Source organism: Hyperolius riggenbachi, chromosome 2 (assembly GCF_040937935.1).
Source record: "Hyperolius riggenbachi isolate aHypRig1 chromosome 2, aHypRig1.pri, whole genome shotgun sequence".
NCBI classification, from domain to species: Eukaryota; Metazoa; Chordata; class Amphibia; order Anura; family Hyperoliidae; genus Hyperolius; species Hyperolius riggenbachi.
In genome coordinates this window covers 282,438,702-282,453,361 of record NC_090647.1, presented here as the reverse complement: position 1 = coordinate 282,453,361, position 14,660 = coordinate 282,438,702, and the positions used below count along the sequence as shown (strand labels likewise).

The window sequence follows — 14,660 nt, the reverse complement described above, 5'->3', positions numbered from 1 at the left end:
GACGAATGGTCGACCTCCAAAGAGGGTGGAAAAACACAATGGGAGAAAGAGGCCCCCAGGGATGATAAATTACTTAACATTTTTAAAAAGAAAAGTGGGAGGTGGCTTACCTCTAACAATCACACGATGTTTGAAACAGGAAAAAGTTTACTTGGACTAAGGCAACGTATTTCGTGGGTTCATATCTCTCACTACATCTGGCCAGGTTTCTGTGCCAGGTTTCAGTGTTAACCCAGCATTAAGTCCCTCAAATAAACTTTCTTCCTGTTTCAAACATTGTCATCGTTAGAGGTAAGCCACCTCCTACTTTTCATTTAAAGGATTTTTATGATCCCTTGGTGATTTTTACACCCGTTTTTGTTTTCATCGGTTTCTGCAATAACTTGACAAATGCAATGTTAACCCATCACTGTTTAATGTTTAACACAAAACAGATTTGCTTTAGATTTTTGATTCAACGAAGTATTTTTAACCAAATGAAAATAATATGGAAAAAATTACAAGACCCTTAATCCAACATTTTGCTGCACATCTTTTAGAGGTAATAACGGCAAATAAGTGATTTTTGTAGCTCTCAGTGAGATTCCTGTATCTGACAACCGGTAGCTTGGCCTACTCATTTTGTGTAAACTGCTCCAGGTGTGTAAGGTTTGCATGGTACCTTCTCCAGATCGCTTATTTTTCCGTTCTGTCATCTGTTCTTAGCATTTTGGGTGCTTTTTAGCTGTGTGTTTCAGGTCATTATCCTATCTAAAGGATGTAGGATTTTTTTTCTTTGAAAGCTACAGTTTTTCAGCTGTGGACATAAAGTACAGTGTCCCAGAGGCATTGTACCATGTCAATATGCTTTTTAGCAAAGTCTAGTCTTATATTTTCCTTCAACAGTGTAGTGCTCTTGGGTGATCTTCTGCTAAGACCACTGTCCCTCAAAAAGCCTTAGCAGTATCTTTTTTTTTAGGCGCTGACTTTTTGTCTATCCTTATTGCTACCGTATATACTCGCATACAATCCGAATTTTTGACCCCCAAAAAGGGGGCCAAAAGTTGGGGGGTCGGCTTGTATGTGAGTCCTGGGTTGGTGGTCCGTGGTCTCCACAGCGGCGCTGCTGCTGTGACGAGGCAGGAAAGAGCTGTTCCCTTGGTAACGGCGATACATCGCCGCTACAGGAAGCCGCGCTCTTTCCTGCCTCCTGCCTCGTCACAGCAGCAGCGTCGGGCGTGCTGCTGTGAAACATTTATGGAGAGGAGAACCCGGAGAGGAGAGGGGAACCCGGATTAGAGGAAGCGGCCGCTGGCTGAGCAGGTAATAGCAGCGGCAGCCGCGGGGGGGCGCTATACTGGGCACTATACTAGGCACTATACTGGGGCACTTTACTAGCTTTACTGGGCACTATACTGGGTCACTACCTACCAATACTGGGCACTATACTAGCTATACTGGGCACTATACTAGCTATACTGGGCACTATACTAGCTATACTGGGCACTATACTAGCTATACTGGGGCACTTTACTAGCTATACTGTGCACTATACTGGGTCACTACCTACCAATACTGGGCACTTTACTAGCTATACTGGCACTTTGCTAGCTATACTGGGCACTTTGCTAGCTATACGGGGCACTTTACTAGCTATACTGGGCACTTTACTAGCTATACTGGGCACTATACTAGCTATACTGGGGCACTACCTACGCATACTGGGCACTATACTAGCTATACTGGGCACTATACTAGCTATACTGGGCACTATACTAGCTATACTGGGCACTATACTAGCTATACTGGGCACTATACTAGCTATACTGGGGCACTTTACTAGCTATACTGGGCACTATACTGGGTCACTACCTACCAATACTGGGCACTTTACTAGCTATACTGGGCACTTTACTAGCTATACTGGGCACTTTGCTAGCTATACTGGGCACTTTGCTAGCTATACTGGGCACTTTGCTAGCTATACTGGGCACTTTGCTAGCTATACTGGGCACTTTACTAGCTATACTGGGCACTTTACTAGCTATACTGGGCACTATACTAGCTATACTGGGGCACTACCTACGCATACTGGGCACTATACTAGCTATACTGGGCACTATACTAGCTATACTGGGGCACTACCTACCCATACTGGGCACTTTACTGGCTATACTGGGGCACTACCTACCCATACTGGGCACTACACTGGGCACTATACTAGCTATACTGGACACTACCTACCTATACAGGGCACTATACTAGCTATACGGGGCACTATACTAGCTATACAGGGCACTATACTAGCTATACAGGGCACTATACTAGCTATACAGTGCACTATACTAGCTATACAGGGCACTATACTAGCTATACTGGGCACTTTACTAGCTATACTGATGCACTACCTACCCATACTGGGCACTATACTAGCTATACTGGGACACACTGGGGGGATCACGCGGCCTGCACCAATCGAGCATTTCCTACCCCCGGCTTATATGGGGGTTAATCATTTTTTCCTAGTTTTTCAAGTAAAAGTTGGGGGGTCGGCTTATATGCGGGTCGGTTTATATGCGAGTATATACGGTATTTGTCTTCCCTTTCTGTGGCTGATTTTCCTTTTGCAGCTGCATTCAGGAAGGCTGTTTCCTGACCAATGGACCTTTTAAACTCCTCAGTATTTTAAACTGTTGTCACAAGAGCATCAAGCTGATTAGGGAAGCGTCTGGATCCTCCAGAGGCTTCTCAGATCCTTCTTGAGCCCAACCATAGTCGCCGGGACCATCTTCTTCGCAGTTCACGCTCCTGTCCATGAACCAGGGGGCCGCACTGTGCATGTGCACTGATGGGGCCTGTGTAGCAGCATGGAGCTGCTCTTGAACAGAGGAAAAATCCATGCACGAATAGCTATGTGCTACGGTACAAGCCATCTTGTGCCTGCACTCGTACACTGATGGGAGCACGGATGCGCAAACCAGGGTCCCAGCGTTGGAAATGGCAAGCTCGAGGGAGATGGACAAAGCCTCTGGATTATTCAGAGGCTTTCCTGTGTGAAGATAAATATTTTTCCAAGTTTGCCTGCAGGTACATTTTACTATAATTATCTATATATTTTTTGTGATCTTCTCAAACATCTCCCTCTTTAGCTTTCTCTTCCATGTTCTGTGTATGAAATAGACGACATAAAGCTCATTTCCAGTGGCTGTAACAGTGCTATAAAATCGGTCCAGGATTGTAGAAGGACACACTCGTGGCACTTCATACTGAATTCTATATATTCAGTGTAGAATTTATAGTAGTTGTCCTTGAAGGGCTATAGGCGTATTAAGAAAACATCAGTTTTTTCCTTCACAGGACTATTTTGCATGACTGTAATGTATCCAGGTACTTATTCTGCGTACTGTGTTCTTCTCACACAAGTTATTGTATGGCTCTTTGCAGTGCTCCAAATTTGGAACTCACTTGAATTCTTTGTTGAGCCGGTATCAGCAATTCCAAGAGGGCTCAGATGCAGCTTTAGCTTGGCTGCAGCACACAGAGTTAGCTGTGGACAAGATCCTTTCTGAACCAGTGGCATCTAATCCCAGCGCCTTGCAAGCCCAGCTACAGAAAGCCAAGGTAACTTTAACCAACAGCACAGCACATGTTCTTAAAATATTTGTGCGGCAGTTCTACTTTGAGGTAATAACACTGTTGTGTTTCTGCCATTTTCAGAATATGCAGTGTGATCTTGCAGAGCATCAAGCACAAGTAGACAAAGTTCACAAGGCTCTCCGTGGGCTGATGGATGTCCAAGGAGATCCACTCCCAGACTGCAAGAAGATACAAGCCACAGCTGGTGAGCACTTAGCCATTGCTTAACATCTACTAAAAAATGAAGTACAGTACAAAACTGAGTCTGACCAAAACTTTGTTTCCTTATAGATTCTATAGAGAATCGGTACCAAAGCCTCTCCAATAAGCTGTCTGATCACACTGACCTACTGCAGAAGTCAGTAGCCCATTCACAGAGTGTTCAAGAAGGCTTAGATAATCTATTGCATTGGTTGGAGGGAATGGAGAAAACTTTAGAGGGCCACAAACAAGCATCAATGTCATCGTCATCTGTTCAAGAGGCTCTTGCACAAAATATTGTAAGATCTGTTCACTTGCTTTTTTATTTCGTTTTTATTCATTGATTTATTTATATACACGTGTGTGTGTGTGTGTGTGTGTTTGTGTGTGTGTGTGTGTGTGTGTGTGTGTGTGTGTGTGTGTGTGTGTGTATATGTAGGATCTTCTCAAAGAATTTGCATATTGTGATAAAGTTCATTATTTTCTGTAATGTGCTGATAAACATTAGACTTTCATATATTTTAGATTCAGTACACACAACTGAAGTAGTGAAGTAGTTCAAGCCTTTTATTGTTTTTCTTATTGATGATTTTGGCATACAGCTCATGAGAACCCACATTTCCTATCTCAAAAAATTAGCATATTTCATCCGACCAATAAAAGAAAAGTGTTTTTAAAACAAAAAAAAGTCAACCTTCAAATAATTATGTTCAGTTATGCACTCAATACTTGGTCGGGAATCCTTTTGCAGAAATGACTGCTTCAATGCGGCGTGGCATGGAGGCAATCAGCCTGTGGCACTGCTCAGGTGTTATGGAGGCCCAGGATGCTTCGATAGCGGCCTTAAGCTCATCCCGAGTGTTGGGTCTTGCGTCTCTCAACTTTCTCTTCACAATATCCCACATATTCTCTATGGGGTTCAGGTCAGGAGAGTTGGCAGGCCATTTGAGCACAGTAATACCATGGTCAGTAAACCTTTTACCAGTGGTTTTGGCACTGTGAGCAGGTGCCAGGTCGTGCTGAAAAATGAAATCTTCATCTCCATAAAGCTTTTCAGCAGATGGAAGCATGAACCCACTTTTGAACCAGAAAAAGCGACAGAAGCGCCTGACCTGGGCTACAGAGAAGCAGCACTGGACTGTTGCTCGGTGGTCCAAAGTACTTTTTTCGGATGAAAGCAACTTTTACATGTCATTTGGAAATCAAGGTGCCAGAGTCTGGAGGAAGACTGGGGAGAGGGAAATGCCAAAATGCCTGAAGTCCAGTGTCAAGTACCCACAGTCAGTGATGGTCTGGGGTGCCATGTCAGCTGCTGGTGTTTGTCCACTGTGTTTTATCAAGGGCAGGGTCAATGCAGCTAGCTATCAGGAGATTTTGGAGCACTTCATGCTTCCATGTGCTGAAAAGCTTTATGGAGATGAAGATTTCATTTTTCAGCACGACCTGGCACCTGCTCGCAGTGCCAAAACCACTGGTAAATGGTTTACGGACCATGGTATTACTGTGCTCAATTGGCCTGCCAACTCTCCTGACCTGAACCCCATAGAGAATCTGTGGGATATTGCGAAGAGAAAGTTGAGAGACGCAAGACCCAACACTCTGGATGAGCTTAAGGCCGCTATCGAAGCATCCTGGGCCTCCATAACACCTGAGCAGTGCCACAGGCTGATTGCCTCCATGCCACGCCGCATTGAAGCAGTCATTTCTGCAAAAGGATTCCCGACCAAGTATTGAGTGCATGACTGAACATAATTATTTGAAGGTTGACTTTTTGCTTTTCTTTTATCGGTCGGATGAAATATGCTAATTTTTTGAGATAGGAAATGTGGGTTTTCATGAGCTGTATGCCAAAATCATCAATAAGAAAAACAATAAAAGGCTTGAACTACTGCAGTTGTGTGTAATGAATCTAAAATATATGAAAGTCTGTTTATCAGTACATTACAGGAAAATATTGAACTTTATCACAATATGCTAATTTTTTTTAGAAGATCCTGTACATGTGAATGTATCTAATGTGGATGTGGGTTTGCTGCAGCCAGAGACTAACAAAATCTTTCTTTATTAAAATGTTAAACAATAAGTTATAGAATCTATGAAGCTGCTATTTTTGACCTAGCATGGCAATCTTAAGCTGAACTACAATCAAAATCGTAAATGAACAATACATGTCAAGTAGTTTACCTTCCCAAAGATTTAAAATTCTTTCTAGCCAGTCCAGTTCAGATGGCTCTACAGGGGGGCATCAGCAACCTGACCTTTTGTGTTCTCCACTACGTTCCTAGAAAATAGAGACTTCTCACTGGACTGTAAAGAGTAACTGCACACTGATGAGGTCACCACTGTAATGACTTTTTTAAAAAAAAATACATTTTCTTTGTAAGATTGGCAGTATTTCCCTAAATGGTAAGCCAATAGGACACACACTGGGGAATGCATTTAGCTTTACATAAATTACATCTACTTGCAAAGGTTTTTATTGTTTTTAGTCAGGGAAAAACAGGCCTGAGGGCTGCAACATGGCCCTGAACGTTAGAGTATAATAACACAAGATACATAAATTGACCATAGCAAATGACATGACATAAGGATGAATAGAAAACAAAAGCATTAACCATAAACATTCCAGGATTAAATAAATGATCAAGTAAAGGTAATGTTCTGCAAGGGTAAAGTATGTACTGGGAATAATCTGCAGAAGACTGATGTACTTCCTGTGCACATCTGAGATAATGGCTATCACACAAACTGCACACTAGGACCTCCCATCTTTCCAAGCCAGGGTATACAGACCTTAGTAAATGAGACATAGAAAAATGAATTCACTTCTGTGAGTAGCCTGGGCTATGATAGGTCAGGTTTAAGCCAGTGGGATGCAATTTGTTGCTTAGCTACTACAGCAATACATTGAATCAGCTTATGGGGAGCATATTTCACTTGTCTAGGTCTATGTCCCAATAACAATATCTTTGGGTCTTTGGCTATTTACATTTGGAGGACATCAGAGATGAGGGTGCGCATTCTTGATCAAAATCTTGCCACAACTGGGCAAGTCTGCTAGATATGGAGGCGGCCAGGGCCTCCCAACCCTGTCCTTAAGTACCACCAACAGTGCATTTTTCTGGAAATCCACACAAGTAGTTAATCAGCTCTGCTGAGACACTAATTACCTCACATGTGAATGCTTGTGGTTTTCTGCAAAACGTACTGTTGGTGGTACTGGCACAGAGTTGGGAAGCTTTGGACTAGGCTACCTGTAGAAGAACAGCCTCTAAGCATAGAGGGGAGATTGTGCTGCCGAGTCTGTGCATCTCAATGCCTGATATCCTCTATTACATTTCTTTACTGAAAGATGAACAGTTTGTGGTTAGCACTGCAGCTACAACTAGCTTTTTTTGGTAGCCACATAGCAGCATGTGAAGGAGTTAGAGAGTGATAGCTGCTCTCTAGCTGGGGAACTCCCACTCTCCTTCCAGATCCAGGCTTGCTTGAGGGTCCTCTGGATCACATGGCTGACTTTAACAAAGGGAATTTCTCTGGAACACCAAATGTGTAAATTGTAATGACTTTCTCCTATTCAGCTTATTAAAATGATGAAAAATTGGAAGGGCTTAAAGCTTGTATGGTCTGTGACTGCTTTCTATTGCTTTAAGCATACTTGTCTATCTATACTATGCCAAGCATTTGGGCTGCCTGTGGATTGATGCATTTTCTTCTTCCAGAAACTAAAACAGGACATTGGAAGCAGAAGGGGAAGCCTGGATGCCACCGGGGAAATGGTTGCTAAGTTTATGGAAACTGCAGACAAAGCTGCTGCAGCTGCTCTTCAGAACAAGCTGTCTGACATCACTGCACGTTTTAACAAAGTCTGTGAGCAACAGATTCAACAAGAGACTGAACTTAAAGAGATTCTTCCAAAAGTGGAAAGATATGAACAGGTCTCAGAAGCACTGAAGGACTTCAAAACAACAAGATCACAGTTACTGGCTTCTGGGAACCAGCCTGACAGGGACATTGCTCAGTTCTCAGAGCAAATGCAGGTATGTTTCACTGGGGGGAAAAGCAGGTTGTACATGTGCTGTATGCCAGCAGCTCTGGATGCATGTGTAGCACAGCTACATAAATGTATGTGCATGATCCCACTTATTATCCTTAAAGGACAACTGAAGCCAGAAGAATATGGAGGCTGTCATATGTATTTCTTTTTAAGCAATACCAGTTGCCTGGCTATCCTGCTGATCATCTGCCTCTAATACTTTAGCCATAGACTCTGAACAAGCATGCAGGAGATCAGGTGTTTCTGACATTTTGTCAACTCTAACAAGATTAGCTGCATGCTTGTTTCTGGTGTGATTCAGACACTACTGCAGCCAAATAGACCAGTAGGGTGGCCCGGCAACTGGTATTGCTTAAAATACAATAAATATGGTGGCCTCTATATTCTTCTCACTTCAGTTGTACTTTAAAGTACCCCTGACCTGATCCCCTCTGCCCCGATACTTTTAATATTTTTTTTATTACTGGTGCTGTGACTAGAACACAGCACCATCCAGTGCCCCCTGTGGCCCCGTTCTGCTGTCAAATATGAGCGGAGAGGAAGTGGCAGCTCTTCCTCCCCTCTGCCTGTCTTTACTCCTCCCTCTTCCACTCGCCGCTATAGTTCCCCATAGCATTTACTGCACACAGCGCGCAGGGGATTGCGCTGTTTGCGGGGTTGTGGTAATTGAGGTCGGAAGGATATCAATTATCACAAGCCCGCACACAGCACAGCCCCCGATGCACTGTGTGTAGTGAATCATAAGGGGAACTATAGCTGCGAGTGCAGCAGAATTATGGGTGTGCAGAGGGGAGGAAGAGCTGCCACTTCCTCCCCACCCATATTTGACGTTCTGCTCAGTGATTACGACTGAGCAGAATGGGGGCTCCAAGGGGCGCTGGGTGGGGGGGGGGGGGAGGATGGTGCTGTATACTTGACACAGCACCAGTAATAAAACAATATTAAAAGGATTGGGCAGAGGGGACCAGATCAGGGGTATTTTAAATGAGACGACCTCTTTCCTATGAAACTTTGTTACTTATGTACTTCTTGCTCCATTTTATAGTAATAAACCAAGGTTCTTTCTTAATGTCCAGTGAGGTAAAAAGTATGTATATATTGAACTGAAGCTACTGCACAGCAGATAACAAAAGTTTATTTCATAGGAATTAAATGCAGAGATAAAACAACAGGCGGAGGAGCTGGTTACTCTGGAGCAGCTAACAAAGGAGCTGAGCACATGTCCTATGTTGCTGGACTCCTCTGAGCACTTGCAAAAGGTACAAGTGCTGAAGAAGGAATTTCAGGACCTTCAGAAGGCAGCAAGTGAGAGGTAATATCATTTAAGTACCTCTGTTCAAAATCCGATATGGAAGTGATCCTTGTTGTAAGAACAATGCTAGTTTTCTGACTAATGCAAGTCATTTGTAATGTTTTCCTAATGACTTGATGGGGACATGTTTTCAGATTACACATTTTGACAGCACATACCTTTGTTCTTGTTCCGAGTGAGGACCTGAGCCCACTGATGCATCTACATCCGCTTCTGTCCACTTATCAGCATCTGTAACATTGATGTGTGTAACTGAAAAGCAGACAGAATCAGACACCTGGGTTAGTGGGCTCAGGCCCTGACTGAGGATGTAATATAGCTAGGTAACCACAGTAGCTGTGGCAGATTCCAACCTGGACATTATCTACATATGCTGTTTGTATGTTCTTCCCATGTTTGCATAGATTTCCATTAGGTCCTCAATTTTTCTCTCACAACCGCAAATTGTACTGGTAGATTAAAGTCCAGCAAAATCCAGAACCAAGCAAGGCAAATTCGCAAAGTTGTGATTACTGGGGTATTTTATATACATTACCTTTGAAACTGAACTTTTAGACTTCGGAAATTGTGTAGCTCTGCTTGCCTGTAACCATGCATCCAATATCCACTACAGCTAGTGCAGCAACCTTTAAGTACTGGACCATTGTTTCAGTGTGACATTTTAACAGTTCATTAATCTTGTATCGGTTTCCTGAAATTGCCATCTTTATATCGACTCGCATATTAAACACAGCAATATGTGTTTGCAACATTTTGCTGCAGAATGTAATATTTGGATTCTTGTCATCACCATGGCCAGATAACATCTTAGAAAATATTAGACCTTGTTGGTTTTTAGTTACAGGCTTTCAGTATATTTGCAGAATTTCTCTGAAATCTGATAATTGATACATATTTAATTTTATATACGGATGGCTCCTAACTGAGACACAAGGGTTGGGGTAAAATAATAATTTTATTATAATTAATAATAATTTGAATACAATTTTAAATGTTGAATTAGCTTTTCTCAAATGGCAACATTTGTGAAAACATTTCCAGACCAAAATTATACTCATACGGTGTAGCTACAGTGTAGACATTATTTTGGTATCCTGATAGGATCCAGAGAAGAGGCATAAGTTCTTCAGCACCACGGCCTCACTCCCCACACATGTGCGTGCACTCGCCAAACATCCACCGCCATCTTCCACCGCTACATCTGGGGGTCTCCTTTAATAAGGAGACCCCCAGAACTCTGTATGGTGGCCGCGTAACTCTAAAGCCCCCATGTAGCTGCGCTGTCACCCGTCATTATACATACCGCTGCTAATTACAGATCGCCTCTTGCTTTAAACCATTTCATTAACTCAGACAATGGTTCAATGTGGAGCCCCGGCTGCAGATTCAAAGATGCTATGCCCAGGCTCAGAAGCACACAGTAATTACAGTGACAGATACTGTAACTAGATAGATGTAACTGTAGATAAACCCCTTTATCTTATCTTTTGTGACTCTCTTGCAACTGGCAGAGTCCCAGTGGATTGGCGTACAGCCCACGTTTTCCCATTATTTAAGAAGGGCAAAAAATCTGATCCAGGAAATTATAGACCTGTAAGCTTAACATCAGTTGTATGCAAACTATTTGAGGGGTTACTAAGAGATACTATACATGACTTCATAGTAGAAAATAATCTTATTTCTCAGCATTAACATGGGTTTACTAAAGACAGGTCCTGTTTGACTAACATGCTCAGCTTTTGAGGTAGTGAATGCTAATATGGATATTGGGAATGCTGTAGATGTGATATACTTGGACTTTGCATAGGCCTTCGACACTGTTCCCCACAAAAGTCTGGTGCAAAAGTTGAGGATGCAAGGACTGGGGAAGAGTCTGTGTTCATGGATAGGGAACTGGCTAATGGACAGAAAACAAAGAGTTGTGGTCAATGGATCGTACTCAAAATGGGAGACTGTTAGCAGTGGGGTCCCACAAGGGTCTGTTCTGGGTCCAGTGCTCTTCAATGTATTTATTAATGACCTAGTAGATGCAGTAGTGAGCAATGTTGCTATTTTTGCAGATGACACAAAATTGTGCAGAATCATCAACTCTCAGGAAGATAGTGTCATATTGCAACAGGATCTGGATAGGATGGCTATATGGGCACATACATGGCAGATGAAATTCAATGTTGACAAATGTAAAGTCATGCATTTTGGTCGTACCAATGGTCTAGCACCATACAAAAGAAATGGGATACAGTTGGGGACATCAAACTTGGAGAAGGACTTAGGAGTACTCATTGACAACAAGTTAAATAATCGTACTCAATGCCAAGGCGCTGTAGCTAAAGCTAACAAAATTTTGGGATGCATTAAAAGGGAAATAAAAACTTGAGATGCTAGCATAATATTGCCCCTGTTTAACTCTCTAGTAAGGCCACATCTGGAATATGGAATTCAGTTATGGGCACCACATTACAAAAAAGATATTGCAGTTTTAGAGCAGGTGCAGAGACGAGCAACAAAATTGATACGTGGGATGGAAGGTCTCACTTATCAAGAAAGGTTAGATAAACTGGGTTTATTTAGTCTAGAGAAAAGACGCCTTAGAGGGGATCTAATTAACATGTATAAATACATCAGAGGGCAAAATAATAGCTTGGCGGATGAGCTTTTTGTCCCTAGGCCTTCGCTAAGGACTAGAGGACATGATCGGCGCATGGAGGAAAAACGTTTTAGCCATTTATTTAGGAAAGGGTTCTTTACAGTAAGAGTGATTAAGATGTGGAATGCATTGCCACAGGAAGTCGTTATGGCAAACTCTATACCTGCATTTAAAGGGGGCTTAGATGCTTTCCTTGCGTTGAAAGACATCCATGGCTACAATTACTAGGTAATGCCTAATGATGTTGATCCAGGGATTTTATCTGATTGCCATCTGGAGTCGGGAAGAAATTTTTCCCTTTAGGGGCTAATTGGACCATGCCTTGTAAGGGTTTTTTCGCCTTCCTCTGGATCAACAGGGATATGTGAGGGAGCAGGCTGGTGTTGTACTTTATACTGGTTGAACTCGATGGACGTATGTCTTTTTTCAACCAAAATAACTATGTAACTATGCAACAGAACTTACGACGAGAGGCAGCAGTATGTATAATGACGGGTGACAGCGCAGCTACGTGGGGGGGCTTTAAAGATGTGCGGCGACCCGTCAGGGAGCTCTGGGGGTCTCATTATTAACCACTTGAGGACCCAGCCTTTACCCCCCCCCTTAAGGACCCGCGTGTTTTTTTATGATCTGTGCTGGGTGGGCTCTGCAGCCCCCAGCACAGATCAGGTTGCATGCAGAGCAATCAGATCGCCCCCCTTTTTTCCCCCCTATGGGGATGATGTGCAGGAAGGGTCTGATCGCTCCTGCCGGCTGGCATGTTGCGGGGGGGGGGGGGGGGCACCTCAAAGCCCCCCTCCGCGGCGAAATTCCCCCCCCTCCCTCTCCTCCCTCTTACCCCTGGTGATCGGGGCTGCACAGGATGCTATCCGTCCTGTGCAGCATGTGACAGGATGTCCTCTGTCACATGGCGGCGATCCCTGGCCGCTGATTGGCCGGGGACCGCCGATCTGCCTTACGGCGCAGCAGCACCGTTCAATGTAAACAAAGGAGACAAATGTCTCCTGCGTTTACATTTAGTCTGCGAGCCGCGATCAGCGGCTCGCAGGCTATTCACGGAGACCCGCTCCGTGATCTAACGGGAAACTGTCGCTCGCGCGAGCGGCCTTTCCTGATTAATTAGGGAGGCACCTGGCGACGCAGATGTGCGTCGCTGGTCCTCCAGCTACCACTTTGCTGCCGCACGGTATGAGTGTGCGGTCGGCAAGTGGTTAAAGGAGACCCCCAGATGCAGCGGCGCAACACTGTTAAGCCCTGCTCTTTGGGCAATAGGATAGCGTGCAAAACCCTTGCTGGGTGATTATATCACCTAAGCGAGTTCTTTTCTGCCGGGGGGAGGGGGGGAGGGGGTCTTAAGTTAAATAGGATTAGGTGCTGCCCCCATTGCCTAAATTAAAAACTTGCCAGTGCTTAGCGCTGGCGAGTTCAGCAATAGGATATGGCCCAAAGATTCTAAAATGATTTGTAATTTGTGTATCATGTGGCCATGTGTCATGATTGACTTACAATTGCTACCATCTGAATCCAGAGGGAAAGTGAGCTGTGCACCATTTGCCAAGTATAGTTAGGGACATGAGAAGCTTGATGAGGGACCATTATTGATGTGACTTGTTCACTTTTCTTTTCTTTTTAAAACCTTGTGGAAACCATATTATAGATCATGCATGACACGTTTTAAATGCTTTTCCAATATAGAGAGCGGGAAGCTCTGTCCTGTCAGGAGGAGCTGGAGGATTTCCAGAGACTAGTTGGAACTATGAGAATGTGGCTGAAAGACAAGGAAGAGAGCGTTCCACCAGTAGAAGACTCCCTTGGATCAATGGAGATCCAGATTAGGCTTCAACAAGTTCAGGTAACACAAATTAAATCAATGTAGTAATGTTTCAGATCAGAACTTTTTAAAAATTTTACGAAAACAATTTTTTTTCCTAAAGCTCCTAAGCAGCCACCTGATGGTCTAAACCAGGGTTTAAGGTCATTTTCTACATTTATGCAAAATCTTTTTGTTTTTAAAGTTGACGTTGTCCACCCTGGCATGTGTGGAGGTGAGCAGCGCAGAGAAGGAGAGCTGTGTGGACAGCAGAGAAGGGGGGACGTCTCCTTCCCTCACCTTGGGGCTCCCCCTCACCCGCTCACCCCTCCAGAACTATATATACACTGGGGACATATACCCCTGCCTACATATACTGGGGACATATACCCCTGCCTATATATACTGGAGACATATACCCCTGACTCTATATACTGGGCACATATACCCCTGCCTACATATACTGGGGACATATACCCCTGGCTATATATACTGGGGACATATACCCCTGGCTATATATACTGGGGACATATACCCCTGCCTACATATACTGGGGACATATACCCCTGCCTACATTTACTGGGGACATATACCCCTGACTACATATACTGGGCACATATACCCCTGGCTATATATACTGGGGACATATACCCCTGCCTACATATACTGGGGACATGTACCTCTGCCTACATATACTGGGGACATATACCCCTGGCTATATATACTGGGGGCATATACCCCTGACTGCATATACTGGAAATATATACCCCTGACTACATATACTGGGGACGTATACCCCTGCCCACATATACTAGGGACATATACCCCTGGCTTCGTATACTGGGGACACCTATAGACCTACCTATGCTGGGGGTACCTATTTTGGGGGAACTGCTGTCAGATTATCTGCATTTTTGGGGAACCGCTGTTAACAGATTAAGTGTGTTTTGGGGAACCGCTGCCAGATTATGTGTATGTTAGGGGAACGACTGCTGCCAGATTACGCGTATTTTGGGGA

General features: G+C 43.8%; 1 protein-coding gene across 22 annotated transcripts in view; it reads left to right on the top strand.

Annotated features, from left to right (window-relative positions):
* Nucleotides 1–14,660, top strand: part of MACF1 (microtubule actin crosslinking factor 1) — a 449,681-nt gene that overhangs the window by 282,228 nt on the left and 152,793 nt on the right. For all 22 annotated transcript variants that reach the window (XM_068268830.1, XM_068268828.1, XM_068268833.1 and 19 more), the window contains 6 exons: nucleotides 3,424–3,600; nucleotides 3,697–3,820; nucleotides 3,907–4,115; nucleotides 7,539–7,856; nucleotides 9,019–9,185; nucleotides 13,528–13,684. In XM_068268830.1, the coding sequence (XP_068124931.1) occupies nucleotides 3,424–3,600; nucleotides 3,697–3,820; nucleotides 3,907–4,115; nucleotides 7,539–7,856; nucleotides 9,019–9,185; nucleotides 13,528–13,684 (1,152 nt within the window). The remainder of the gene's footprint in view (nucleotides 1–3,423; nucleotides 3,601–3,696; nucleotides 3,821–3,906; nucleotides 4,116–7,538; nucleotides 7,857–9,018; nucleotides 9,186–13,527; nucleotides 13,685–14,660) is intronic.